Source organism: Colletotrichum karsti (assembly GCF_011947395.1).
Source record: "Colletotrichum karsti strain CkLH20 chromosome Unknown Scaffold47, whole genome shotgun sequence".
Taxonomy (NCBI): Eukaryota; Fungi; Ascomycota; class Sordariomycetes; order Glomerellales; family Glomerellaceae; genus Colletotrichum; species Colletotrichum karsti.
Genome location: NW_024065947.1, coordinates 239685 through 267464, shown reverse-complemented (window position 1 = coordinate 267464; position 27780 = coordinate 239685). Strand labels below are relative to the sequence as shown.

At 54.7% G+C, this 27780-nt stretch overlaps 7 protein-coding genes across 7 annotated transcripts; 4 read left to right on the top strand and 3 right to left on the bottom strand.

Annotated features, from left to right (window-relative positions):
* Positions 1-115: 115 nt before the first annotated feature.
* CkaCkLH20_11353 (uncharacterized protein) lies at positions 116-4236 on the bottom strand (the record flags this gene model as incomplete). The annotated part of the gene is made up of 10 exons (XM_038894067.1): positions 116-387; positions 448-451; positions 1406-1626; positions 1684-1777; positions 1830-1961; positions 2025-2498; positions 2557-2607; positions 2669-2905; positions 4134-4142; positions 4198-4236. The coding sequence occupies 10 exons, from the start codon at positions 4234-4236 to the stop codon at positions 116-118; spliced, it is 1533 nt and encodes a 510-aa protein (XP_038740645.1).
* A 2602-nt stretch (positions 4237-6838) lies between these two features.
* Positions 6839-7903, top strand: CkaCkLH20_11352 (nad dependent epimerase; the record flags this gene model as incomplete). The annotated part of the gene is made up of 1 exon (XM_038894066.1): positions 6839-7903. One exon carries the CDS (start codon positions 6839-6841, stop codon positions 7901-7903), a length of 1065 nt encoding a protein of 354 aa, XP_038740644.1.
* A 73-nt stretch (positions 7904-7976) lies between these two features.
* CkaCkLH20_11351 (aldehyde dehydrogenase) lies at positions 7977-9559 on the bottom strand (the record flags this gene model as incomplete). The annotated part of the gene is made up of 4 exons (XM_038894065.1): positions 7977-8278; positions 8332-9126; positions 9174-9228; positions 9287-9559. 4 exons carry the CDS (start codon positions 9557-9559, stop codon positions 7977-7979), a joined length of 1425 nt encoding a protein of 474 aa, XP_038740643.1.
* A 1391-nt stretch (positions 9560-10950) lies between these two features.
* On the top strand, positions 10951-15159 carry CkaCkLH20_11350 (xanthine dehydrogenase; the record flags this gene model as incomplete). Its single annotated transcript, XM_038894064.1, has 3 exons — positions 10951-11129; positions 11182-13383; positions 13434-15159. The coding sequence occupies 3 exons, from the start codon at positions 10951-10953 to the stop codon at positions 15157-15159; spliced, it is 4107 nt and encodes a 1368-aa protein (XP_038740642.1).
* Positions 15160-17162: 2003 nt separating this feature from the next.
* CkaCkLH20_11349 (putative transcriptional regulator) lies at positions 17163-19378 on the top strand (the record flags this gene model as incomplete). The annotated part of the gene is made up of 6 exons (XM_038894063.1): positions 17163-17298; positions 17403-17425; positions 17792-18107; positions 18242-19020; positions 19073-19269; positions 19324-19378. The coding sequence occupies 6 exons, from the start codon at positions 17163-17165 to the stop codon at positions 19376-19378; spliced, it is 1506 nt and encodes a 501-aa protein (XP_038740641.1).
* A 547-nt stretch (positions 19379-19925) lies between these two features.
* On the top strand, positions 19926-23183 carry CkaCkLH20_11348 (uncharacterized protein; the record flags this gene model as incomplete). Its single annotated transcript, XM_038894062.1, has 8 exons — positions 19926-20022; positions 20069-20458; positions 20513-20667; positions 20717-21454; positions 21501-22050; positions 22101-22664; positions 22723-22898; positions 22974-23183. 8 exons carry the CDS (start codon positions 19926-19928, stop codon positions 23181-23183), a joined length of 2880 nt encoding a protein of 959 aa, XP_038740640.1.
* Positions 23184-23355: 172 nt separating this feature from the next.
* Positions 23356-26130, bottom strand: CkaCkLH20_11347 (calpain family cysteine protease; the record flags this gene model as incomplete). The annotated part of the gene is made up of 1 exon (XM_038894061.1): positions 23356-26130. The coding sequence occupies one exon, from the start codon at positions 26128-26130 to the stop codon at positions 23356-23358; it is 2775 nt and encodes a 924-aa protein (XP_038740639.1).
* Positions 26131-27780: the final 1650 nt, after the last annotated feature.

Here is a 27780-nt window from a genome sequence, read left to right as displayed (position 1 = left end):
AGTGAAACAGATGAAGCTAACACAACAGAACCCTGCGAAACCAGATTCAAACTTCCATGCACCTCATGATTTCTTCATGCCAGTTCGCTGGCTATTGCGACGGCGTCGATGGAATCTAACAAGCGCCGTTCTTGACCGATGCCGTGGCCGTAACGGAGTCGAACGGTCCGTTCGTGATGGTGAGCTCGCATGTCGGACTCAGAGTGTACTGGACGTGCGGGCCGTTGACAAGTGTCACACCCGCACTAACGTTGGCTTCCGAGCATGCGGCGGCCGTACCTCCCCCGGCGGAGTCTTGAATCTGAACTGAGCAGTTCGTTTGGGCCGGAGCGGCTTGCGCGAGGGCGGCGTAGAGAGCGACAGCAAGGACAGCGAAGCGAGCCATGACTGCACATCAACTTATGTTAGTCTATATAGACCTGGTATAAAACAAGAGAGATGGCTTACTGGACTACTGATTGAGTTCAAAGCGAAAGCGGGTGTTGAGTGATATAACGAATGCTTGATGGAAAGAGTGAGACTGAGATCAATGAGAATGTTGTGATGAGTGAGAGGGATAACCTTATGATGAATTGCTTCCTCTGGCAGAGCTTAGACGTCTTAAATATCTGAAATACGGCTGATGATACACGTCCCTTGGTTGACGAATCGAGGTGTCGTTTTTGAGTATGATACTCTTATTCCCCGGGATGCAATTAAAGTTAAGATCGAAATAGTGTCGGTTGATTGGAGTTGATTATCGGCTCCAGTATGTACCCACTGTGGTACTAAACATAGGCTTGATGGGCGATCATCTGCCATTATGTTGCATGATTCAGTTCCAGGCTTTCAACGGCGCATGAACCGCAGCTGAATAAATAGACCAGGCCTGCTGCCTTCTCGCGTCGGAATCTCCAGAATGAGAAACTTCTCCTTCTTGGGAAAGCCTATCACTTAGACACTAAACATGAAAGTAAATAGCTCCGCAACACGAGCAAAAGGTATCTATCATAACCCGCATGTGCATCGAATGCTAAATAATTCAAGGCAGTACGAAGTGCAGAGGGGGCTTTCACTTTGTAGGTCGAACACCTGAAACAACATAAGACAAGGTATCTATTCAACAGAGAAAAGACTGAGCTAATTCGAAGCAAAAAGGGGATACATATTCTTGCTTCTGGGACACCCACGAACGCATATCACGAGCAAGCCGAGTGGCATTGTCAACTCCAAATTGTGTACATACTCCATTTTGTGAATCTTCGTTCTAAGAATATATCCTTCATTTCTATGCAGCTTTTAGCCCATCTCGTTCGCCTAGTATTCAACTTTGCTTGGTTTGCCTCTATCGGCCTCCTACCCTTCCTATTTCAGTCTGTCTTACGCTCGCTTACCCCATCCTCTTTTTCATGCGTCTTTTCCTTACTTCCTCCTTCATTTCCTCGATATTCTGTTCCAACTTATTGAGAAGAACATCGATTTTGAAGAATTGGGACTTCTCCACCAGGTAGAGCCACAAGCCATAAAGGCCTGTGTTTACCAGCAGCCAGGTTTCGGTGACTTTGTACGCGGACCAGAAGATAGTCCGGGGGAACCGCCAAAACGCGAAAATTATTGAGATCAGAATGACGCCAGCAGATATCGGGACTGCGAATTGTTGTTAGTTAACAGATAGGGGATTTCAGTGTGCAGAAGCTTCCTTACACATGTAGTTAGCTTGTTCGCGGAAAGACATCTGGTTGTCGCCTATGTTGGAATTGTTCATGCCGAATACGCTAGACATGAAGGATAGTGGGAGCTGAAATATGTGAGCTGTGCATACATGATACCCGCAATGCAGATAATCCTACAAAGATGATTGTGACTATGGTGAAGACCATGATGGATCTACCGTGCTGCAAAGATTCGCCAACTTCTTCGCCTGCCTGCCAGGCTTGAAGAACACTTGCTTGTTGCAGGATAAGAGTGTGTAGCTCGTTGATCTGGATTTAAATTATTGCGATTAGGACTTGGCTTGAGTAAAGACTCCCGATAACACAACTTACAGCTTTGGACGTTTTTTCGGCTCGGTTGAGTAAGCCTAACAACTCCGTGATTCTGTTGTCAACACGGATGAGCAGGTCACCAGCCTGCCTCTGAAACCAAAAAAACTGGTCTATCGCCAGTCTTGTTTCCGTGCTCGACGTTGAGAACTTTCCATTTTCCGACGGGCTAGCAATGGAATCGGCGGTATCGAAGGCTCTTGATTTCTCGTCTTTCAAGAGCCCTTCAGGGTTCAAGATGTTTTCAGCGTGCTGTATAAACTTTCCGATGATATCTCTATGCTGCCTGCTGTTGTTGATCATTATGTTGAGCTCATCGACAATTTTGGTGATGTCGTCCAGGAACAACCCCTCGAAGTTGACTCTGGTGAGCTGCTGTACAATTCGTCTTGCCTTTTGAGGCGTGGACTTGTGCAGAAGTGAAGCCGAGGCAGTCAGCTCTCTCAATCCATCCCGCGATAACTTCTGTCTATGTGCCTGTAAACATTCTTAGTCAATTTATACCCATCTATTAGTTGACGAGTTGCGCAAGTACCAAGTCGCCGATAGACCGCGAGAAAATGTCTATAATTGGTGGCTTTGGATCCTGCAGTGTAATCGTCAGAGATGATCGCCAGGCATACTTGTTCCATTTCAGTGTAAAATACCTGGGCTGCTTCTTGGTTGAATACATCGTTCGCGCATTCGTCGAGAATGACCAGAGCCAAGTCAAAAACAGACCGGATTTGATTGCTTTTTGCTTGTTCCAGTCTTCTTCGTATGGACTTGTGCACCCCAGAGGCGTTCTGCCTATCTTCTCCGTATCTTTGGGGGAAGCTGGTAAGAATGGTGTTCTTGTCAAGAATCCACATCCACAGTTGATCAACCATGATGACCTTGGGCACCTTTCGGATTTCAGTTCTGCAGTGTTCGCATCCTATAGCTTTCGTTCTACTGGAATGATCGTCCCATGCATATTGAAATGGCGAGTATGCAGGTTCCTGGATGTGCTTCTCAGGATCCCCATTGTCAATAGCTTGGCGATCCTGCTTCGTGCGTGGCGTCTTTCGGGTTCGAAGACTATGGATGTTTCTTTTGTCAATCTCAGTCGAACGATAAACAACCTGATCTTTCTCGCGACTCTGATGTGACTGCATAGTCCAATCTGCAGACTGATCGAGCGTACGACGAGGGTGCAAGGGCGGCTCGTGGTGAAGATACCTCTCTAGGATTTGTTTCTCACGATGCATTGACATCGCCTCGTAAAGCCTCGCGGCATCAAGAAGAAACTGGCCTAAAAGGCCTTCTGCCTGAATTCGTCCATGCGTGTCGGATTTCAACTTCTTTAGTGTCCAAGGGCTTTGTTCAAACTCTTCTTCGATGGTTTCCCCAATGCTCACTAGTCCCCCAGCAAGTTCGGTAAAGGTTCGTTTCGGTGTCTTAGTAGGCTGTCTCATCCGTATATACCCAAAACCTGGTGCTTTCCAATACGTTCCGTGTTGTACTGCCCGGTGCGTATCGCTGTCTGTACGGGTGACTAAGTTGAATTCTGGCAGATTTGGTCCATGAGTTGAGGCCACGACTTTGCGTTCGTTGAGTCTCCTTTGTCTAGCTTCGTGTTCGAAATTCTTCTGTTTCTGGCGTTGAATCCTTGATTGATCTTCCATTGCTTTCGAAATTTGAGCACGCTTTCTATCCTCTTCCCAATGAAGAAAGGGCATCTTCAGTTTAGTTAGCTTACACATGAGCATGTAACCATCAAAGTATGGCTCAAGATGGCATCAATAGACCCACGAAAACTACGATATGATTTGGGTTATCTTCTGTGTCCCATATCTCTGATACGTTTCTGGGTTAGACTAGTATTTTTTCAAAGTGAGGCAAGGTGACTTACTTGAAGACGTTCTTTTGCATAGAGGCCGCATTTGTCGAGCATGTGCCAAAGCACGATCACCTCCGTATTGCTGACCCTTCCAATCCTGGTAGCGTAGGACCATTGAGCTTTGTGTCGGGAACGAATACTTCTCGTGAGCATCGCCAGAGCATGTTGTTTCCTCGTCGAAATATCGCGCAATTGCCGCCTAGATAAGTCTTTAGAACCCAAGTAGCAATGCTGACTACACTATTTCTTACCTCAACCCACTATTGAGCATTGTCAGCGAACACAAGATCACTTTGCAGACTCATAGCAACTTACTTCCATGTTGTTGTAAGGGATGTGAATGTATTGCATCATATGTCCTTCCCTCTGTTGCCGAGACAGCACACTGGGAAACGGTCCGGGGCTCAATAGATGGGAAAGTGAAATTGTTTGGTTGGGAAAATGGCCTTTGAGCGCCGGATGAACCCCGTCCACAGGTGACATATACTTCTCAGGGGATGAGCCGTATCTCTCTCGATTCACATCGGCTTTCGGCGGTTCGGGCGCCTTTGTTGAGACGTCATTCGGTGTATCTGAAGCACGATCTTCGTTGCGATCTGCCGATGTACTGATGGGAACGGCAACGTTCTCATTGCTCAGGACTTCCCATTGAATGACATAAGCATTCGTGTTTGCCTCAACATGGTTTGCATCTCTTTCTTCCGATGGATTGACTTCCGTTCCGAACTGAGCGAACCGGTTGATGATTCTTCGAGCAGCCAGATGTCCAGGGTCCACACAAGAGTCCGGGGTCCGTCCCTCTGCAACGTCGGAATCAAACGATTCGCGGCTTACATTCCGACTGCGTATGATTGCGACTCCCCTTCGAAATTCGATTTGCGACATCCAGCGCCGGCGGCTATTGGTAACATATTCGACAGACTTGCATTCCTGAGAACAGCTAGGTCCCAATTCACGTGCCCTTTCTCTCAAATACGGCGAGCAGTCGACCGCTGATAAGACGTTGCGCAGGTTGCTTACCCGTCGGTACCTATTGTCAATTGATGTGGCAAGAGATAGGACGACTTTGTCAAGCTGTTCCTCCAGGTCTTCATCCCAGCTGAGCTGTGTAGACTTCCGCTGTACCAATTTATTTGCCAAGGTGGTGCGTTGGTGGTCCCAGAATTCGCAATTCAATTTCTTGTCAAAGAATTTCGGGCGATCGGAGATTTTGATGCAACTCCAGTAATGTTCCACTGGGTCGTTGATTGTTTCTGGGCCATGAGGTTCCGAAGACGGACAGAGTTGGGGGGTGTCCCAATCCATGTCCACGTCTGTGGGTATGAGGGTTGCCGACGCCGATGACTGTGAGGGAGCATCATACTGTAAACATCCCAGTGAATCGAAGCAGCGACTACTCAGGTACTTATGCAACGCTGCTCTTGTTGGCTCTGAAGCAGGCTCCAAGAGCTACGGCCGGGTTACAATATACCAACCCTTTCCTATTTCAATTCATCAGGCTGCAGATGACTGCAGCTGACACTGTTTCAATCATACAGGCCTCATAGCCAATACTTTCTGCATGTGTCACCACAGCTGTGTCAAGGACGCTGCAAAAGCCTGGCTTACGCGCCTGGAGCATGCTTATCAGGTATCACCGATGATCGAATGCGGACACGGAATAGTCATGGCTAGATGATCAGCGACAAACTATTGGGCAGACATGCACCTTCCGCACCACCTTACAGAGTTCGCAAAAGACAAAATTTGATATATTTGACATTGACGATCTTGATTGGAACTTCTTAACTCAGATTTCTGCATGCTAGCATCTCTAATACAGCACGAAGGCCAGCACGTCTATCGACAGCCCTTAATTAGGCATTTGAGATTAATCAACACCATCCATGACTTTAACTTCTGACCTTTAGCGAACAGCTTGGATTAGCAAATGCATTCTGCTACTGTACTAGAAATTGAATGCAAAGCAATAGCGGCGGCGATCTATGTGTATGGGAGTATCAATCCCATGGTCAAAGTGCAATCAACTGGCCGGTTGGCCCAATGGCAAGGCGTCTGACTACGATTTAATCGTGCAATCAGGAGATTCTGGGTTCAACCCCCAGGCTGGTCAATATTTTGCAATTTTGTTTAGGTATTTTACGCTTGGTGCGATTTTGCTGCGGGTCCGGCCGAAAATCGGGCCTCTAGTGGGTCAGGGCTTAAGGTTCCGGGCCCGGGATTGGCTGTCAATCTCCGTGGTCGGCTCGGCGCGGGGGTGTGGGGTCGTCCTGGAATGCCGGGCTTTCAGGACCGGAAGCTTTTGAGACCCGGGCCGTTGACTTTACTAATCAGTGGCGGCAGAGGATTTGAGGTCCTGTTTAACGCTACTTACTTACTTATCGAGTAGACGCACACCTATGCTCCGTTTCCTTTTACCTAACATGCCATCGGGTAGAGCTATCATCATCTAGCAAGAACCCCTGTCATGCCACCGGCACGTATCTATCGTTGGTAATCATACTTGTACGTGTTGTGGACTTTGTTCTCTGACGTCGAGCTCCGCGACCCTCGGGGACCGAGCTCCCAGCTACCGGGAGCTCTGTCTTCGAAGCTTAACTGATGACGAAGTCTTGGCCTCGGCCTCAATCTGCCTAGCCTCTTTTCCCAGAAGCTGCAACCCCCATGCTTTTCCACGAACTTTAATATATACAATCGTAACAATCGGTAAGCAAACCCGGAATCTGGATAACAAGCTGCTGAAAGCCCAATCAGAGCATTCGGGGGAGATTCTCAGACGACGAGTCATGAAACCGAAACCACGGAACTCTGTTGCGTGCAGGAGCTGCGTCCGATGTCAATGCTCCTTGGAGGGGTATAAGACAGCTCGGCTTCTCAGCCCTCTTCAACCGCCCAGCTTTGGCAAGTTGCATCATAGCTTCAATAACACTCAATAACCAAAGAAACGAACGCCAAAATGCCTCATCGTGTCCTCTTGACCGGCGCAAACGGCTTCATCGCCCAACACATCCTCGCCCAGTTCCTGGAGGCAGGCCACTCCGTCCGCGCCGTCGTCCGATCCCAGTCCTCAGTCGACCAGCTCCGCACCACCTTCGCCTCCTACGTGCCCGCCCAGCTCGACTTCGCCCTCGTCCCCGACATCACGACCGTCGGCGCTTTCGACAGCGTCCTCGTGTCCGACCCGCCCTTTGACGTCGTCCTGCACACGGCCTCGCCCTTCAACTTCCGCGCCGGGAAGTCGAACCGCGACTTCATCGACCCCGCCGTCAAGGGCACCACCGAGATCCTCAACGGCATCGTGCGCAAGGGCAAGGGTGTGAAAAGGGTGGTCATCACGAGCTCCACGGCCGCCGTCGTCGACGTCGCCGCGCCGCCCGTCACGGACCCGCCCAAGATCTACACCGAGAAGGACTGGTTCAAGGTCTCGCGGCACGAGGCCGAGACGACGGAGAACCCGGTCATCCCGTACGTCGCCAGCAAGATGTTCGCGGAGAAGGCGGCGTGGGAGTTCCTGGTCGAGAAGCAGCCGCCGTTCGACATCGTCACGATAAACCCGCCCATGGTCTACGGCCCCGTCTACGACGCCTCGTACCTGAAGTCGCCGCAGGAGCTCGGGCAGAGTAACTTCATGCTGTATTACGGCTTCCTCAACCCCGAGCTGACCTCCGAGTCGCCTGTCCCGCCTGATAGTCTCCACTTGTACATCGACGTGAGGGACGCTGCGCGCGCGCATTTGCTGGCGGCGACGAAGCCGGCTGCTGGAGGTAATCGGTTCATTGTCAGCCCTGGCGGGATTACGAATCAGCGGATCGCGAACCTCTTCAGAGAGGCGTTGCCCCAGCTGCAGGGCAGGATACCCAAGGGAGATCCGGAGAAGGTCGCGCTCCCGGAGGGTACTTTCGGGTTGGACTCGGGGCTGGCGAAGAGGATTCTGGGGTTGGAGTACAGGAAGGACGAGGATACGTTCAAGGACGCCGCGAAGCAGTTTATTGAGATTGAGGAGAGGGGTAAGGCTGCCTAGGAAGGCGTATGAAACTTTCGCTTGAGCCGATTTCGACGGGACTAATAGCGTGACGCTTTCGAATCTAAATAGCCTACAGCTTGCTACCCCCTGCCTTTGAGAATTGTAGGCTTTGTGTGTAACAGTACGACAGTAGACCCTGTTTACCCATCTCACCGCCGTGACCGCTATGCTTCTGCCCCGAGAAGAAACCGCCTGGGTGTGGTTGCTCAGGCATGTTGATCCAAACAGTGCCGGCTTCCAAAGTTCTCGCAATCTTCTCAGCTCGGGTGACATCCCTGCAATAGACTGAAGCACCTAGTCCGGCATTGCTGAGGTTGGCCCTTCGTACCACGTCGTCCTCGTCTGACCAAGAGAGGATCGGAATAATCGGGCCTGGGTGGGACCTTGTTAGCCACTGCAAGGGCGTAAAGGGGGTTTGTGCTCACCGAATTGTTCTTCTCTGACGAGCATCGAATCCTCGGGAGGCTTCGAGACGATGGTCGGCGGAACCCAGAAACCCTTCGAACCAACCGGCCTGTCTACGGCGACGACGTTGTATCCGTTCTTCTTACAGTCTTCCACGATCTCCCTGACGATATCGTACTGCATCTTATTCGAAACGGGTCCGAATAAGCTGGGCGCCGCCGCATTCTCGTTGACAGTGAAAGCTTTCTGCGCTTCAGCCGTAAAAGCCTTGAGGAACTGGTCATATATCGAATCGTGGACATACACCCGCTTCGTAGCGACGCACATCTGACCAGCGTTGAAGAAGCTACCGGTTGCCACAAGGCCTGCCACGTTCCTAATATCCACGTCTTCGGTGACTATGGCAGCGTCGTTACCCGCCAGCTCGAGGGTCAGCCTCTTGAGCGTCTTGGCGCAGTTGGTCATCACGCTCTTCCCCGTGGCGATAGTGCCCGTAAAGCTGATCTTGGCTATGTCCGGGTGCAGCGTCATGGCGACGCCAAGGTCGACGCCGCCGTTGAGGACTTGGATGACGCCGGGAGGGAAGACTTCGATACAGAGCTCGATGGACTTGAGGACGGAGTAAGGAGTGAAGGGCGAGGGCTTGACGATGACGCAGTTGCCGGTGATGAGGGAGGAGACGACTTTGATGTTGCTGAGGATCAGGGGGAAGTTCCAGGGGCAGATGGCGCCCACGATGCCTAGCGGGGCGTGTGTTGCCACGATCTTGAGTTTGTCGTCTTCGAAAGTGACTTCGTCTTCTAGGTTATTCTTCGCTTGGAGGTGTTAGAGCACTGGACACTGTATGACATAGATCACATACCGTAGTATAAGGTCTGTTCGCAGGTATTGCCGATTTCTATCTCTGCCATCAAGCTCTTGAAGACGGTTAGCTGGGCAAGACGGCGTTGAGAAAAGTGATGGAGAGCATCTCACCGATTTACCGGTCTCTTTCATCACAATCTCCATAAGCTCTTGTTTGTGAGCCGTGTATATCTCAACAATCTTGCGCAGACATTCGGAGCGCTGCGCGTTCGACGTCTGGGACCATGTCTTGAGAACCCTCTTAGCTGCGGCCACGGCCTCATCGAGGTCCTTAGTCGTGGCGATCGGGGCATTCCACAGCGGCTCTTCCGTGCGTGGATCGGTACATTGATGGTGTCTTTCGCTGCTTCGGCGCTTGCCGTCTATGATGTTGAAGAACTGCATCCTGAATCTCGGTATATGTCACAAATTTCTACGATATCGCAAGAAAGACAGGCGTGCCATACCACCGGGGGAATCCTGTTATATCATCCTCTTTCCAGAGCTTCCGTTGTCGGATTTATGATTAGTCTCGACGGCATTGCCCCAAGACGCAAACGAACCCCACGTTGCTGCCACGCTCTTGCGGAGAATGAGGGGTTCTGCCCAGTCGGCGTCGTCAATCGGCCTGTGACGTTCCGGAAGTGCCATCGGCAAGATGAAGCTATGTATTAGACGGCTACATAAGGTTTGGCGGCAGTTGAAATGGGACAAAGAATGGGCGGCGCGGAGCTGCTTCGGGCAAGTTTGGCTTTATTGTTGGTGGGGCCAGTCCAGATGATGGAGGGCAGCTGTCACAGCTGTTGAAGCTGATGTTGTTAGCCGATATATGCATGGCACTTGGTTTCCCGTAATTCTCAGTCAAGATGACCGCTGAGTTCTGACCGAGGTCTAGTCTCGGTGAAGCATTCCTCACCTGTCGCGAATCCGGGGGATCCGCAGATGGAGATGACCAGCCAAAGGACCAGGAGGACGGGGCCTAATTAGGTTAGGTCCATGGGCATTCAGCCCGGATCGGAAGATCATACTGCCTGCTCATCACCTCAGGCTCCGTCAGCCAGGGCACTCTCTACTGCTGTGATAGGTAGGTCCATCGAGTGGAAGATTCCGACGATCGAAAACGGAGCCGGCCGACAGAGGGGCCGCTGCGAGCCGGCGCATGGCGCTGCAGGGGAGGCACAGGCCGCCGGATGCACCTGCCTTTTGACCCATCAGCGGGCGGCTCTCCACGAAATCCGACGGTGGAGACTGGATAGAGCCGCCATTGGAAGAAAAAGAGGAACTGACCGAGGGGGAGGGGCCGATAAGGAAGCCCGATAATGCACCCCACCAAAAACGGACCTCTGATAAGCCTAAACATGGCCATTTTGATTCGCAGCGCTTCACAGGCACCATATTTGTTTTGTTCCTTGTCTTACGGAATGACGCTCATTGTAGGAACATGCAAACATTGCTGCGACAAATGGGAATTCCTGGAATGTAGTGTGTTGATGGGGCCGTCCACATGACAGGTAACATACGGCAACACACAGACGGGGTCCAGGGGGGAGCTACCCCTACTTCACGTCCCCTAACCGCTGAGTTCACAGCGGTACCTTACCGTAACTGGTCTCGTCTCGCCTTCGCCGCTTCGCCTTAAAGCTGCGGGGTCCCAGTCTCGACCGCGATCTGGGCACACGACCTCGCCCCTTCCGCTCTTCTCTCTTTCGCTCAAATCTCCAGGTGAAAGACGGAAGCATCGTCGCGGCTTGTGTCTTGTTCCTATCACCACTGCTGTTCACGCGAGGCCGCAGATTATGGCGCCAATCGCCATCTCTCCCGAGCGGAATGCCGGGCCGTTGAACACATTGACCACCGACTTCGACGATACAATTCGCTTCTTCCTGAACGGCACACGAGTCGTCCTCGACGAGATCGATCCCGAAGTTACCTTGCTGGAGTACTTGCGAGGCATTGGCCTCACCGGAACCAAGCTGTAAGCCTCCCATTCTCTCTTCCGCCGCCGATCACATGCTGACATCGCCCAGGGGATGTGGCGAAGGCGGTTGCGGTGCCTGTACAGTCGTCATCTCCCAGTTCAACCCGACAACGAAACAAATCTACCACGCGAGCGTCAATGCCTGCTTGGCTCCCCTCGCCAGCGTCGACGGCAAGCATGTCATCACCATCGAGGGCATCGGAAACACAAAGGCCCCTCACCCCGCCCAGGAGCGAGTGGCCAAGTCCAACGGAAGCCAGTGCGGTTTCTGCACGCCCGGCATCGTCATGAGCTTGTACGCCCTGCTGCGCAACAACCAGGCGCCGTCAGAAGAGGATATCGAGGAAGCATTCGACGGAAACCTGTGCAGGTGTACCGGATATAAGCCCATTCTCGAGGCCGCCCAGACGTTCAGCGTTGAGAGGGGATGTGGAAAAGCGAGGACGAATGGCGGCTCGGGCTGTTGCATGGAGAACGGCAATGGCGAGAAGAAAGCCGGCGGCTGCTGCATGGACAAGAAGGCACTGGATGATCAACCTATCAAGAGGTTTACGCCACCCGGTTTCATCGAGTACAACCCCGACACCGAGCTCATCTTTCCACCGATGCTCAAGAAGCACGAACTCAGACCGCTTGCGTTTGGAAACAAGCGCAAGAGGTGGTTCAGACCCGTCACTCTCGAGCAGCTACTTGACATCAAGAGTGTATATCCCTCGGCCAAGATCATTGGAGGCAGCACCGAGACTCAGATTGAAATCAAGTTCAAGGCCCAGCAATACCCAGTTTCTGTTTTCGTTGGCGATATCGCGGAACTGCGACAGTACGAGTTCAAGGACGACCACTTGGAAATCGGAGGAAATGTGATTCTCACTGACCTCGAACACATCAGCCAGGAGGCCACGCGGCACTACGGCGATGCCCGCGGTCAAGTCTTCGAGGCTATCTACAAACAGTTGAAATACTTTGCTGGAAGGCAGATCCGAAACGTCGGTACACCAGCTGGCAACCTGGTAACGGCGTCACCAATCTCCGATTTGAATCCTGTTCTATGGGCAGCCAATGCCGTTTTGGTGGCAAAGTCCCAGAGCAAGGAGACAGAAATACCCATGTCACAGTTCTTCACGGGCTACCGTCGCACAGCGCTTTCTCAGGATGCCATCATTGCCTCCATCAGGATACCGGTGACGGCCCCTAAGGGCGAATTCTTCAGAGCCTACAAGCAGGCCAAGAGGAAAGATGACGATATCGCGATTGTCACCGGAGCTTTGAGAATTAAAGTGGATGACGACGGCATCGTGTCTGAAAGCAATCTCATCTACGGCGGTATGGCTGCTATGACAGTGGCTGCGAAGAAGACCATGGAGTACCTGGTTGGAAAGCCCATTGCTGAGCTGGAGACTCTTGAGGGAGCGATGAACGCCCTCGGTACCGACTTCGATCTGCAATTCAGCGTTCCTGGAGGCATGGCATCATACAGAAAGGCTCTAGCGCTCAGCTTCTTCTACCGTTTTTACCACGACATTATTGGCACGATGAATGGCGAAACACAGCATGTCGACAAGGAGGCTGTCGAAGAAATCGAGCGAGGCATCTCCGGCGGCCAGGAAGACATGGATGCAGCCGTTGCTTACGAGCAGGAGACAGTCGGCAAATCCAAGAGCCACGTTGCGGCATTGAAGCAGGTCACCGGCGAGGCGCAGTACATCGACGATATACCCGCACTGAAGAACGAGTTGCACGGATGTTTCGTTCTTTCCAGCAAGGCACATGCGAAAATCAAGTCGATTGACTACTCGCCTGCTCTCGACATGCCGGGGGTAGTGGATTACGTTGACGTCAACGATGTTGACAGCCCTGAGCAGAACCGCTGGGGTGCACCGCACTTTGACGAAGCCTTCTTCGCCGAGGGCGAGGTTTTTACTGCCGGTCAGCCCATTGCTATGATCCTGGCCACTTCAGCAACGAGGGCCGCCGAGGCTGCACGAGCTGTAAAGGTCGAATACGAGGAGCTGCCTTCCATTCTGTCAATCGAGGACGCTATCGAGAAGGACAGTTTCCACAACTACTACCGCGAGATCAAGAACGGCGACGTCGAGGAGGGTTTCAAGAATTGCGATCACATCTTCACCGGCACAGCTCGGATGGGCGGTCAAGAGCACTTTTACCTCGAGACCCAGGCGTCATTAGTTGTCCCCAAGCCTGAGGATGGAGAGATGGAGGTGTTCGCCAGTACACAAAACGCCAACGAGACGTAGGTTTCATTCAATTGGCCGTATTGACATGTTTGCTAACTCCTTCTAGACAAGTATTTGTAGCTCGCATGACTGGAGTGAAAGCAAACAAGATTGTCGTGCGCGTCAAGCGGTTAGGCGGCGGTTTTGGCGGCAAAGAAACAAGATCGATCCAGCTCAGTGCCCCATTGGCGCTCGCGGCGAAGAAGACCAAACGCCCGTGTCGATACATGCTGACCCGAGAGGAAGACATGGTCACTTCTGGCCAGCGTCATCCGTTCCTGGGTCGGTGGAAGGTGGGCGTCAACAAGGACGGCAAGATCCAAGCCCTCGAGCTCGACGTCTTCAACAACGCAGGCTGGACGTTCGACCTGAGTGCGGCTGTCTGCGAGCGTGCCATGTCACACTCAGACGGATGCTACAAGATTCCCAATGTATTCATCCGCGGGCGGCTGTGCAAGACCAACACTATGTCGAACACCGCCTTCAGAGGCTTCGGAGGCCCCCAGGGCATGTTCATCGCAGAGACGTACATGGAGGAAGTTGCGGATCGCCTCGGCATCCCAGTTGAGAGATTCCGCGAGATCAACTTCTACAAGCCACTGGAGCCGACGCACTTCAACCAACCGTTGACAGATTGGCATGTGCCGTTGATGTATGAGCAGGTGCAAAAGGAGGCCAAGTATGAGGAGCGAAGAAACCTGATCCAAAAGTTCAACGACGACAACAAGTGGCGCAAGCGAGGGCTGGCAATCATCCCGACGAAGTTCGGTATTTCGTTTACAGCCCTATTCCTGAACCAAGCCGGTGCTCTTGTTCACATCTATCACGACGGTTCGGTTTTGGTGGCTCACGGTGGCACTGAAATGGGCCAGGGCTTGCACACCAAGATGACGCAGATTGCGGCACAAGCTCTTCAGGTCCCATTGGACAACGTCTTCATCTCGGAGACAGCCACCAATACAGTGGCGAACGCGTCCTCGACGGCAGCATCTGCATCGTCAGATCTCAATGGGTACGCCATCTACAACGCATGTGCGCAGCTCAACGAGCGGCTGGCGCCGTACCGCGAGAAGCTCGGCCCTGAGGCGACGATGAAGGACTTGGCACATGCAGCCTACTTTGACAGAGTAAACCTCTCGGCGCAAGGGTTTTACAAGACTCCCGAGATCGGGTACACCTGGGGCGAGAACCGCGGCAAGATGTTCTTCTACTTCACGCAGGGTGTGACGGCGGCCGAGGTCGAGATCGACACCCTCACCGGCACATGGACGTGCATCCGAGCAGACATCAAGATGGACGTGGGCCAATCGATCAACCCCGCCATCGACTACGGGCAGATCCAGGGCGCGTTCGTACAAGGTCTCGGACTGTTCACGATGGAGGAGTCTCTGTGGTTGCGTAACGGGCCGATGGCGGGTAACCTGTTCACGCGCGGGCCGGGAGCGTACAAGATCCCCGGGTTCCGCGACATACCGCAGGAGTTCAACGTGTCGCTGCTCAAGGACGTGGAGTGGAAGGACCTGCGGACGATCCAGCGGTCCAGGGGTGTGGGGGAGCCGCCGCTGTTCATGGGCAGCGCCGTCTTCTTTGCGATCCGCGACGCGCTCAAGTCGGCGAGGAGGCAGTACGGGGTCGAGGCGACTGTCGGGGAGGACCGGGTGGGCGACGGCTTACTCAGGCTCGAGAGCCCGGCGACACCCGAGAGGATTCGGCTAAGCTGCGAGGACCCGATCATGAGAAGGGCGAGGGTGCTGCCGAAGGAGGGGGAGAAGAGCTTTTTTGTGGCCATTTAGAGGCGGCGCCAAGGGCATGGATTTCTTGGGGGAGGGGTAATGGAGTCTTTGGTGAATTTTGAGAGACGGAAAACGCTGCTTTTTTACTAGTTATTACGATACACAGACGGCGAAATCAATAGGCATTAGCGCCTGCGACAGGTTCATTTCACTATGAACCTTCATGAGATTCCTTAGCAATTAAACACTACACGACACAATGTACTCAATTGCTAAGGAACCTTTCAAGGGTTTACAATGTGGGCAATGGACCTGACGCGAGCGCTGATGCTTGTTCATTCATGTCCCGCTTACAGAGCTACACTTGAAACGGAAGTGCATCACACGATCCAGTTCTCTATGGTGTCCCCAAATCGCCAAGTCTGGCTCGTGGTCCGTGAATTGAGGTTAAAAGATGGGATGATGAGGGGTGTGTCGGGGAGACGGAAGTTGGGGAAGCGCCGTAAGGTAGTTAGTTACACATAGCAATTGACCTCATTGTCTTTGCCGAGGAATCTGCTGAAGACTGTCGAACAATGTTCGATAACTGAGAAGAAAGCGTTGCGATTGCCTGGGGCCGAATGGCGGGCTGCGGTTTCATGCTGACATTACATTGCATGCTGCGAGGGGGCCCATCTCCTGCAAGTTGTTGGATTTGGCAATTGGCCCAAAGGTACTCGGACTTTCGGACGAGGTGGTGCTGTCAGTGGGAAGTGGGAAAAGCCAAGAGTTCAGTCTCTGGTGGTTGAATGAATAAACCCTTGCCGGGCTCCTCTGTCGGTGCGCATCTACGGTGGTATGGCGAGTCCCAAGTTTAGAAGCTGGAGCTGGTGACGGACTGCTGGGAGCGTAGGGCAGAAGAGGATCGAGGTAAGGTAAGGTAGGTAGGGGAAGCTGCATCGTCTGTGCTGGTTTGGTGGATTGTGATATCATCCGTGACGAGTTCGGTGATGGTGAGAGAGAACGAACGGCTTCACCGAGAAATGATGATGGATGTAATAATTAGCTGAATATTACTGGATTTAATCCACCTCGCCCGGTTACAGCTCACGCCCAGCTCGCTGAGCCAGCGGGCAGGTTCCGTGCCTCTCAGCTGCGAGCCTGGAAAATGCCCCTCGGCTTCCACCTCCATCAGCCAGCTGCCTGCCCGGAATGGTGGCGGGATCCCCGCACCGACTACCTACCTTACCTGGTTGGTACCTTAGACGTAGAAGTAGCCTTGGAAGCTACCTGGCCCTGGGAGGTACCTTGCCCGCCAGCGTAGCAATGAACACCCGCCTGGAAAAAGCGGCCTCTTTTTCTGCGCTGCTGACCGGCTTTGACCTTTGGACTGATGAGGTGACCTCTCTTCTCTCTCTTGACGGAATAGCCGTGGTTGTAGTTGTGCTTGGTGCTTGTGGTTCTCGTAGCCCACTTTCCTTTGCAAGTCACCATTCCCGTTTTTTACTTTTTCTTTTTTTCTTGTTTTCTCAGACTTCCCCAGCTTACTGGGAATTGATCAAACAATTCAAACCGTCGACAACGCAAATCTCTGCGAGCCCAGCGCGTCAAACAACACCCACCACCGGAAAAAGAAGAAACCGCCACACCCTGTCGGCTGTCCGACCCGGTCCACGAGCTCGCGAATTTCTTCCACCGAGCGAATTGTCTCTCCCCGAACGGACCAACCGAACCTGTGCCTACCCGCGCTCCTCTCGCCGCCACCCTTGCGAATCAACAACTCGATCACGAGAAACGACCTCGCAACGAGCAAGCGCAGCCGAACCGAAACCCAGGCCCGCCTCCCGGCTGCCCGCACTCGAACGCGCCGAGACGAACGCCATTCTCCGCCTCGCCCTCGCCCTCCGTCTGCAAATATCCGCACCTCCAAGCCTCCCCAGAGTCGCAACGAGACGCACGCGCAAGGACATAACGAGCCCCCTCGTCAAATGATCTGCGAACCATCACCTCTTGCGTAACCTCAAAGGTCCAATGGGAGCGGGAGAGGCCCCATTGATCTGATTTCCCCCGAACGAGCGCCCACCATGGACAAGAACGGCACCAAGGACGTAAAGCCCGAGGCGGCGCAAGATGACCACAAGGAGAAGCGCGAGAAGCCTGAGAACGGCGCTCACGCTCAGCCTTCCAAGAGCCCCAAGAAGCGCCGTAAAGTGAACCATGGTACGTCGAATTCGCGCCGTACACTCTCGTAGCTCTGTCCATCTACAACTTCTCTCTCTCCCGCTCGCGTGACTGCACCGGCTAACCTGTCGCTTCTCTCCCAGCTTGCGTATACTGCCGGCGATCCGTAAGTTAGATGGCCCTTCACCCGACAATTACGATCGCCATTTGGTTTTCCTGTCTTTTGCGCATGGCGCTGAGACTATTGCCTGCCTGCGATGCTGTTGTGCGATGCTCCGCCAGCCGGCGGACCCTTGCCCTGCAGGCCTACGCCGTGCCCCGGCGCGAACAATGAACAAGACAATGCGAAAAGAGAAAAGATGGCTGACGGATAGTGTCTTGCCTGCTACATTAGCATATGACATGCGATCTCGTATGTAAGATCTCTTTCATTCCGCCTCGCGCGTGGCCGGCCCCTCTTGGCCTGCCTCTCCTCCGCCCCGGACCAGCCTGTTGTAAGCTTCGCAACCCCGCTGACCATGTCGTGCTCCAGGAACGGCCGTGTACGAGATGCATCAAGCGCAATATTGGCCACCTCTGCCACGACGAGCCTCGCGACCCCGACTCCAAGAAGGCCAAGAGCACCCACGGCACCTCCGTCGTCGACGATTCCGAGACGACTCAATCCGAGCTCGCCGCCCGGGGCTCCATCGACCAATCCGCTGCCGGGTCCATGGGCCCTCCGCCTCCTTTCGACAGGAAGTCGTCCGGCTTTGGCCCTGCCGTCCTGGGCCAGGGAAACCCGCTGCACCTTGTGTCACCGGGCGCGGTGTCTGGCATGCCGGGAAACGGCAGCAACATGAATCAATGTAGGTCGCTCTCCAGGCTACCCCTCCTTCGGGTTGGCTCACGCTTGGCGGCGCCTGTCTCTGAACGCGCGATCGTAGCAGGAGTAAACAAAACCGTGCAAAGAGCAAAGTGAAGCTGACACTCACCGTGATAGTCGCTGGATTCTCCGACGCTTGGTTGACGGCCCAGAACCACTACCACGACATGCAAAACTACCCTCCCAACTACATGATCGCCCCTGAAGTCACCCACGAGTTCAACCTGCTCAACGATTTCCTGCAAACGAGCCTGCTCGATGACGGCGGAATCCTCTCCGACGAGTCCCAGAACAGCCCTGCCTTCAGTAGGTCAGCGGGCGCGAACGACATGCTGCCCACGTTCGGCAACAACGGCAACGGCGCCAATAACAGGGCCACGGCCGCCAACGCCCTCCAGCAGATGCTGCCCCCGCCGAACCTCGAGCAGGGCAAGTCAATATCTCGCCCCGGGAGCGTCGTCCAGGGCGACAAGGACAAGGCGCGCGAGTACTATCTCCAGGCGGCGGATCCCTCAGGCAACGACACCCCCGAAGAGCGCATGGATCGTGTGCTGAAGGCCAAGTACGAGGCTGGTCTGCTCAAGCCCTTCAACTACGTCAAGGGCTACGCGCGCCTGGGCACGTATCTGGACGGCCACATCGCGCCGTCGTCGAAGCAGAAGATCTTGCGGACGATCGACCGCTTCCGCCCCAAGTTCCGCGAGAAGGCGCAAGCCCTGACGGATATGGAGCTGCTGTACGTTGAGATGTGGTTCGAGAAGCAGCTCATGGAGTACGACCGCGTGTTCGCGAGTATGGCGGTCCCCGCGTGCTGTTGGAGGAGAACCGGCGAGATTTTCAGGGGCAACAACGAGATGGCGGAGTTGCTGCATGTCCCCGTCGAGAAACTGCGAGATGTACGTGTCCCGGATCGCTCCAAGCTGGTGATGATTGCTGACATGCCGCCAGGGCAAGGTTTCTCTCCACGAGATCCTCACAGAAGAGTCGCTCGTGCGATATTGGGAAGAGTTCGGAACGATTGCGTTCGATCCTTCTCACGATACGTTGCTCACGGCGTGTACGCTGAAGAACCCCGACGACAAGGCGACAGATCCGGTCGTCAACTGCTGCTTTTCATTCATGATTCAACGAGATAACCACAAGATGTGAGTGCTTTCTGACTAGTGATACCTGACCTGGCTGACTAACACGTCCGACAGCCCTACACTCATCATCGGCAATTTCTTGCCCAACGATGTCCCATCCCGTCCGTAATTGATTGCATCCCGGGGTGGAGATTGGATATGGAGATACAAAAATGGGTTGGCGTCAGGATACCAGGGCATTATTTTGGTTGCGTTCTTATCAAGGGGAGGTGGAATTCTTCATTCGGCCTCTGCGTCTAGGCGTGTGAGGCCAGTATATATACATCTTGCCGTTCTGAGGAGGAAGCACCGGACGTGGTGGGTCTTGCCGGTCGGGTGGGTCCAGTCCCGGATGGTGTGTTTGAGGAAGGTGCATTTGTTCGCGCCTTCCTGAGATGAGAACGGTTGGCAATTGCCAGTTCAAATTTTGACTTCTCTCTTTCCACGACTTTTCCATTGTTTGCCGAATCTTGTGATCTTTACGGTTAACCTCAGCTGATGACCCTCGTCGACGGGTGCAGATAGAGTATCAGGCTCATTTGCCGCTGTCTCCTCGTCCAACATATTGCATTCACCGGCCTGGTATATCGCAGTAACTCCAATCGAAGCTTCGTCCGCCGGGTGTGATCTCCTTTCCGCCTATGATCCCTGGCCCAAAATAGACCGGCGACTCGACGATGCCTCACCCTAGAGACTCGCCTAGGCCTGGCTTTTCGCCTAGACCAGGACTCCAAGGCCAGTCCGAAGCTGCCAGGAAGACTGCACAGTTCACCAGTGAGTCCATATTCGATACAGCGTGATGCATTGCTGACACCCACAGCCTTTGCCGAGTACGCGATCAAGCACTTGCCAACGGCCATCGACCCTCCCGCGATCGAAACACTCCTAGCCGACGTCACGAAGAACTTGCAAGCCATCATCAGCTGCGAAAGGCTTAGGAGAGGAAAGTCGAAGAAAGAGAGGGACGGGCTCGATCGGAAGGGGACAGAGTTGTGGAACATGTGCACAAGATTCCGACGTGACGAGATATCCGAGGATCAAAGCAAGCGAAGGAAGCTTCTTCTTCGTACTCGGACCTTTGCCTTCTTCATGATAGACGTCGCGAGGTTCTGGAAAGTTTCGAACGACGCGGAGCAGGAACATTGGGTGCTGTTGGCCGACGTATTGCACTTGATGAGGCTGGCCCTCAAGGCTGGGAAAGTGTCACTCGGTAAGTCGATTCGCGGCGGTCCTTTTGGAATATGGTATGCTGATCACGGCGCAGATGACAGCACGACCAAGTTCGCCAGCAACATCTTCCTCAAGGCTGCAGACTACAGCGTGCTCTTGGGGAAGTGGATGACGACTATGCTGGGCCCGGATGATGTGGCCGAGTGCAAGCGGTTGGACTGCGAGTATTACATCCTTCGAACAGCCATGGTGAGTCGACCGTCATCAGCTACATGTTTCTTTCTGACTTTAAATGCAGTGTTGGAAGGAAGGCAATCTCAACGTCGCGGAATTCATGTTCGACAAAGGCCAACCCACGATCCAATGTCTCGACCCCACCTCGGCCGAGAAGATGGCGGAGGTCCTACTCGAGATCGGCAAAGACTTTTCGAAGAAGAAAGATTTTGCCCTTGCTGCCAGGTGGCTTGAGCGGGCGGACGACATCATCAACAGCCAGGACATCGACCACCTCCCAAGGGACGCGATTCAACTGCGGCTTGCCGTGGGTCAGGCGCACGTCCACGCGCTGCTCGGGATGCAGACGGTGGAGGCTGCGAAGAAGGCTTGCGACTTGGTCAGTTTCATCAGGAACGACTTGGGCAACGTGCCTGTCGTGCTGCTTCTTCGCTTGGAGCTTCTCGAAAACGGGCCGGCCGAGATGTTTGATGTCGAGGAGTACGCCGGTATATTGCGGCAGATGGTTGAGATCTTCAACTTTTCTGAATCGCACTTCAAGTTGTTGATCTACCACGCCCGCCAGCTGCATGGAAAGTTTCCTTCAAAGGCTTCTCAGATGGTCAACGGGATGATCAACAGCTCAATTGTGTCGAAGGGGAAAGAAGAGTGGGCCGAGAGACTTGTTCTTTTGAGGATATGGATGGAGCAGAGTCAGAATGACAACGCGGCGGCCATTGAAGAGTTGAACGGCGTAATTCAAGGCCTCCAACAGAATTTGACGAAACCATTTGGATCGTCAGCTGCGGTCGGGGCTTTGACGGTGAGTCGGCTGGTTTCCTGGCCTGGAATTCACTGACATCTCGCAGATTGTCTGGCAGAAGATCGAGACCAACTACCAACAAGGTCGATTCGATCTCGCGGCATCATGGTGTCTAATAGGCCTGCAGCGGATATTCGAAAATGGCGGGCCGGCGAATATAGCAAGGCTTTGCAGGAAACTCATTCTTTGCGCTATACACACGAACGATACCGACGGGGCTCGCCAGATATTCCACGAGATGCCCAAACCCGCTCAAGATGAAACGATGACAAGATACCTCATGTACAAGGTAGCCCTTAAATCAAAAGACCGCAATCTTGCGACGGAATGCCTCGAGCATGTCGGCATGACGGCAGCTCAAGACCCAAACTTTCTCTACGCTTGTGTCATCGAGGCGCAAAAGACGGATGACAAGGTTTGTGCCTCGCAAGCTATGAAGCAATTGATACACAAACACGAGTTCAACGAAAATACGCCTGTTCATCTACCTGCCCTCCTTCGGTCGAACATCCGAGTTGTCATCATGGTCATGCAGGAGGAGAAGGGGCCCACTGCGAAGGCTGCCGTGGACGAGCTTGTTGACTTGTTTGAAAGAGGTGAGAGGCCTTCTTCATCGACACTTGGACTCGCTGACAGCGGTATCTAGTTTTCAAAGCAGCCCAACGGGACCCAAAGGATAAGGACGGGCATCGACTATTCACTGTGAAGGAGCTCGACTGGTTCTGCCAGAATTCGTACAACCTCGGTCTCAAGAATTCGGAAATCTGGAACATGGATCAGCTCACACGGCTATTCGGATGCTGTCTCAATATCATGAATTTATATCCACCGGACATTTCTTCAGACACCGCAGTCGACTTACGGTTCCGTAAAATGTTCTGCCACTTCCTGGTGGCCGTTGCGTTGATGTCGCTTGCTCGGACGGAAGACAACAGAGAGACTCAACTGCAGCACTACCTGAATGTGAGGAAGCACGTTGCAACGTACGACAATTTGATGCAGGAGCAGCTCCAAACGGCGGATCCTCTGATGAGAAAGGACTTGACGGCCAAGTTGGCGACGCTGCTCGTATTTGACTACGAAGCGGCGGTGACGCTGAAGGACTATGGTGCGTTAGGCCACATTCTCCGACTTGCGAACGAGTGCAAGGATGTGAGCACTTTCAAAGCGATGGGAGATATCGCTCTCAGAGGGCAACTACCCGGACACAGTGAGTAGTCCAAGCTGTCTTTGTAGACGTCTGGCGGACCCTGCTAACGACCTCATAGATCTATATGCGCAACTTGGAATCATCATCAACGAAATATGGGAGCTCGAAAGCATGAAGTGCGACAAACTGGCCAAGTACACCCGCTGCATGTTTCAAGCCGTCCGGCTGTCCGATCCTGAGTGTGGCCAGAAGGTCATACAGCAGGCCATCGAAGTGGCGAAGGGAGCCAAGGAGGTGAGTTTAGAATCATGGACGCCTGAAGGAACACCTGGTGCAGTTTTCGGAAAGACTGACATGTGCGTTCCTCAGACGAACCATCCGTACCCGCGGGAGGAGCTGGAGTGGCTGGTCACCACGTCGTTCAACCAGGCCGTGGACGCCTTTGGCGCCAAACGCGACGCAGAGTGCCAATCTTGGGCTCATCTGGCGATGAGCCTGGCTCATTACGCTAACGATGGCGGGTTTCTGGAGAGGGTGTGCCAGGAAAAGATGGCGACACTGAATTTTGATTTGGAGTGAATAGGCAGAAACATCTCACGGCGCGTATCGACAGGATGAAGCGTGGTGTTTCTTTGGACGGGAAGTCAATTAACTACATCATTCATTCATAGACTACTCATGTAATGCAACAAGAGAGGGGATATCCAACACTTTAATCCAATCATCAGTCATAATATCATATCACATCACTCTACTGCGTCGCCCCAGCCGGCTCGCCCTCGACAGTCAAGGCCGAAGCCTCCTCGGCGTCGCTGGGCTTGACGAGCTCGATCGACACGTCAGAGTCCTGGGCGTACACGCGCAGACCGAGCACGCAGACGGCGTTCCAGGCCGGGCCCGGCAGCTCGTCGCCGGCTTCGGAGACGACGGACTCGGCGTCCGAGTCGGAATCCTCGTCCGCCTCTTCCTCTTCTTCGTCGGCGGCGGCCGGCTCCTCGGCTGGCGCTGCGTCCTCTGTCTGGACTTCGGCGTCTTCGACCTTGGTCTCCTCAGCGGGGGCGTCGTCCTTTTTGTCTTCCTCTTTCTTCTCCTCCTTCTTCTCTTCTTTCTTTTCGTCTTTCTTCTCTTCCTTCTTCTCCTCATCCTTCTTGGGCTCAGGGGCAGGAGCATCGCCGGGCTTGGCACCGGTAGATGCCCCGGCAGGCTTGCCCTCAGGAGGCGGCGACTTCAACCCGGTGCTGCTGGTGGACTCCTTGTCAGAGTCCTTGACCTCAGTCCAGTCGCCATCCTTCTCCTTCTCCTTCTCCTTCTCCTTAGCTTCCTCCTTCTTCTCACCCTTGCTCGTCTCCTTCTTCTCACCCTTCTTGTCACCCCCGCCCGCAGCCTCGGAGATCACCTTAGCAGTCTCTTCGAGCGTCTTGGCCACGACCGCCAGCGCCTTCTTCTGCTTCCTCTTCTTCTTGTCCTTCTTGGCCTGCTTCTTCTTCTTGGCGTCCGCCTTCTTCTTCTCGAGGATCTCGTCCTCGTCGGGCACCCCGCCCTTGGCGTGCGCGATGTCGTACTGGAGTCCCACCTGCCGCAGCTTCTGCGGGTTGCGCTCCGCGTACTCCCGCACCACGTCCTCGACGGGCTTGGCCGCGTCCCCGGCGTAGTGCCGCGTGGCGGTGACCTTGGGAAGCACCTCGTACGTCCCGGGCTCCAGCGAGACCTCGCAGCTGACGGAGCGGTTCTCCCACTTGTGCACGGGGCGGACCCGGCAGATCTGCTCCGCCGGCTCGGTGCTGCCGTCGGCGAGGACCTTTTGCAGGACGAAGTGCAGCTCGAAGTAGTACTGGCCCTCGAAGCCGCGGAAGTACCGGTCGTCGAGCTGCGTGAGGACCAGGACGACCATGCCGGCCTTCTTGACCTCGACGACGAACTTGGTGCGCAGGTAGCCCGTCACCCACGACACGTTGGCCGAGGCCCAGCGCTGCACGACGGTCCACTTCTCGTCGAAGAGGCGCGTGCGGTGGATGTACATGAAGGTGGAGAGCATGTCGTCGTACGACATCCAGAAGACGCCGTCGTCGCCAAAGGTGTGCGAAAGCTTCTTGAGCCAGTACGGCGTCCACTCCTTGGACCCGTCGGACCAGGGGCCGTTCCACTCGCCCAGGCCGCTGTCGGAGCGCTCGCCCCACGGGTTGCGGATCTGCACGAGCCGGATCTTCTTGCCGTCCTCGTCGACCTCCTCGCGGGACTGCAGGATGGAGTAGGCGTGGCCGAGGGCGAGGCCGGACTTCTGCCAGTCCCAGCCGGTGCCCATGGCCGCGAGGGCGAAGACGAACTCGCCGTCCGAGTTGACGAGCTCCTTCCAGAGCTTGTCCTTGCGGAGGACGCGGTTGGTCGCGATGGTGGAGGTGACGCCGCCCGTCATGTCCTCGACGGCCTCGCCGGGCCAGCCGCCCGAGATGGCCTCGTAGTCGCCGTGGACCTTGGCGTAGGCCTTCTCGAGGAGGGGCAGCCAGGTCTCGTTCTGGTCCTCGCAGCGGGCGAAGTAGAGGGCGTCGGAGCCGGTCTGGTTGCGGCGGCGGTGCTGGCGGGCCTTCTTGCCGGAGGCGTCGTAGACGTCGGCGTAGTAGTCGAAGTCGGTCTCGCGGAGGTAGAGGTTGTCGTCGACGACGGCGGAGACCCAGTCGCCGTCGCGCTGGAAGACGAAGCCGTAGACGCCGCAGTCCTCGTCGCGGGCGACGCAGACCTTGTTCATGAGGTCGCGGCGGTGCGCGATGGTGGCGACGGCGGCGAGCCACCAGCAGTCGCCGTTGGCGCCCTGCTTGATGTCGGAGGAGGAGTAGCCGTTGACGGTGAACTGCGGGGAGTCGAAGATCCAGTCCACGCGGTGGATGGAGCCCGGGTTGTACCACTCGCAGCCCTTGAGCCCGAACTTGCCCGATGCGGGCGGGGACTTGTTCTTGGTTTTGCCGGAGGTCTTACCGGAGGCGAAGTTGCCGAAGGGGCTCCACGTGTCGCCGGAGCCGAGGAGGCGGGAGACGGCGGAGGGGTCGATCGGGATGGTGGAGTTGGGGCCGAGGACCTGTGCGGCAGTCAGGGTGTCCAGGGAATTTTTAACATCCCAGCTGCTGACGTTCGGGCCACTGTCTCCGACGTCGCCGATGCCGGGGCCGTCGCGGACGAGGCCGTTAAGGCAGTTGGACTCGGGGTCGCGCTCGATGTCGAAGTCCGGGTCTGTGAACTTCTCGTTTGTGCGCTCGCACTCGCGGACGATGCGGGCGACCTTCTCGCGGCATTCCTTGGCGGCTGCTTCGTAGGACTCCTGGGCGTTGCGGGTTGAGGCGTGGCCTTTTGGTTGAAAGGCCGGGAGGAGAGATGCGTAGAGGGCGCGGGGGAAGATGGAGGTTACCTTGCCCGGGTGCCTGGAGTGGAATTTTGACCAGAAGTCGGAGAGGATTTCTTGAGGTGTCTTTTTGAGGCGTTTGGATGTCGAGGGGAGGGCTGGGGGTGGTGGTGGAGGGTCGCCGTAGGTTGCCATTTTGGTGGTTTATGGGTGGTGAGGCTGTCGATGGTGGTGTGATGGTTCGAGGTGGGAGGGAATGACTGACTTGCGATCGAAGGAGCTCGCTCCAGAAGGACTTCTGAAGAGAAGGCTCCGGCTTATGTAGATTTCGTCCATGATGATGCAGTGACAGCTCAGAAAGCTCAGCTGCCCAGCACTCCCAACCCCTCCGTCACGTCCAGCTCACAGCTGGAGGACGACCATCCCGGCATGATTGCGAGCTAGGGCTGACGCGCTTGCGATAGCTCCCGTGTACCACCACACGACCAGCCGGCCTCTTGGAGGGCGGGAGGGGAAGTGGAATCGCCTTTCCCGTGCCGAGAGTTTCTGGTCGTATATATTGCCTTGCAAGGCGACGAATGGAGAAATGAGGCGGATTGAACGTCGGAGGTGCCGCGTGGCCTGCTTGAGGTTGAAGCGTCTCGCGCTGCGGGTGGACGGCCAGAGGTTGGTGATGAGGCGACGACGAGGGTTCCAGGGTTCCAGGGTTCGTGGTCCTCAGGTTTGTTTTAGCGCTGGGTCGTGGTGAGACCTTCTGCTGCAGCTTGTTCTGGCTGCCTGCTTGGGTTTGGCGATCCGGCGCCTCGCATCTATCGTGTTCTGGCCAACCAGGTGACAGGCATCGATCCGAGCAGCCGCTTTTGGTGTCTCCCACTGCGGGAGGATGATTTGGACTTTGGTTGAGTGCTGTAGGTAGGTAGGATCTCACGTAAGATCTTGAGCGGGAGACGTTGGCGATATGCAGGTCATGCAGGAGGTTGTTTGAAGCGGTTTACGAAGCCCCTGTTCTGGGGGCTGTGGGGAGGTTGATGGTATGCGTCGGTGGTGAGGATTCGGATGCAGGGCTGGGGTTGTATGCGTGCTGACTTCCATTGTGACGTGATTCCTGGTCTCCCGTCAGCGAGGTTCAAGAGGTTTTGGGACTTTGGCGGTTACTAAAGCTTTAGATCTTGATCTTGATGCCCAAGTCGACTTGTGCGTTTTCAGAGTATCTGTGGCCAACCTATTACACACTGGATAAGAACCTAGAACCGGAGAAAGAAAGTGGTGAAGGACGTCCTTGGTGAAATCCATCAAACAGGTTGCGAAAACGCTGCTTAGGCCCGGGAAGACTTACACCTCGTTTTCAGCAATACTGTAAGTTCGCAAAACTGCCCAATGTCGTTTAGTTCGGACGGCGTCATCTCGACGGTCGTAATCGTAAAAAGTGACAGATCTACTGCGGGGACGCCGGACGCCGGACGCGAAGGACCGGATCAGCGACGGAGCCGATGCAGCGGCGAATACTCGGCGGACGGTGCCGGATACCATGAACGCGAAGTGATGGATGCCATGGCTAGGGATGGCGAGAGATAGCCGCTGGTGGTGACGGAAATAGCGACGGAGACGGCAGTCCGGGACGGTGCCAGCTCGAGTTGATCGTCTTCTGGCAGCACTTGCGATGGTCTCTTGGATACCTAGGCACCTAAGCCGGTTGCTAAGCGCGGAACACGAGCCTTCTCAAGTACTCTTCTTTGTTGCTCAAAAAAATCGCTTTCTTGTTTTTCGCTCAAAATATCGCTTTCTTGCCTAGGCCGGCTCGGATACGGAAAGTCATTCCTCAAGGTGTCGTGCCACGCGATGACC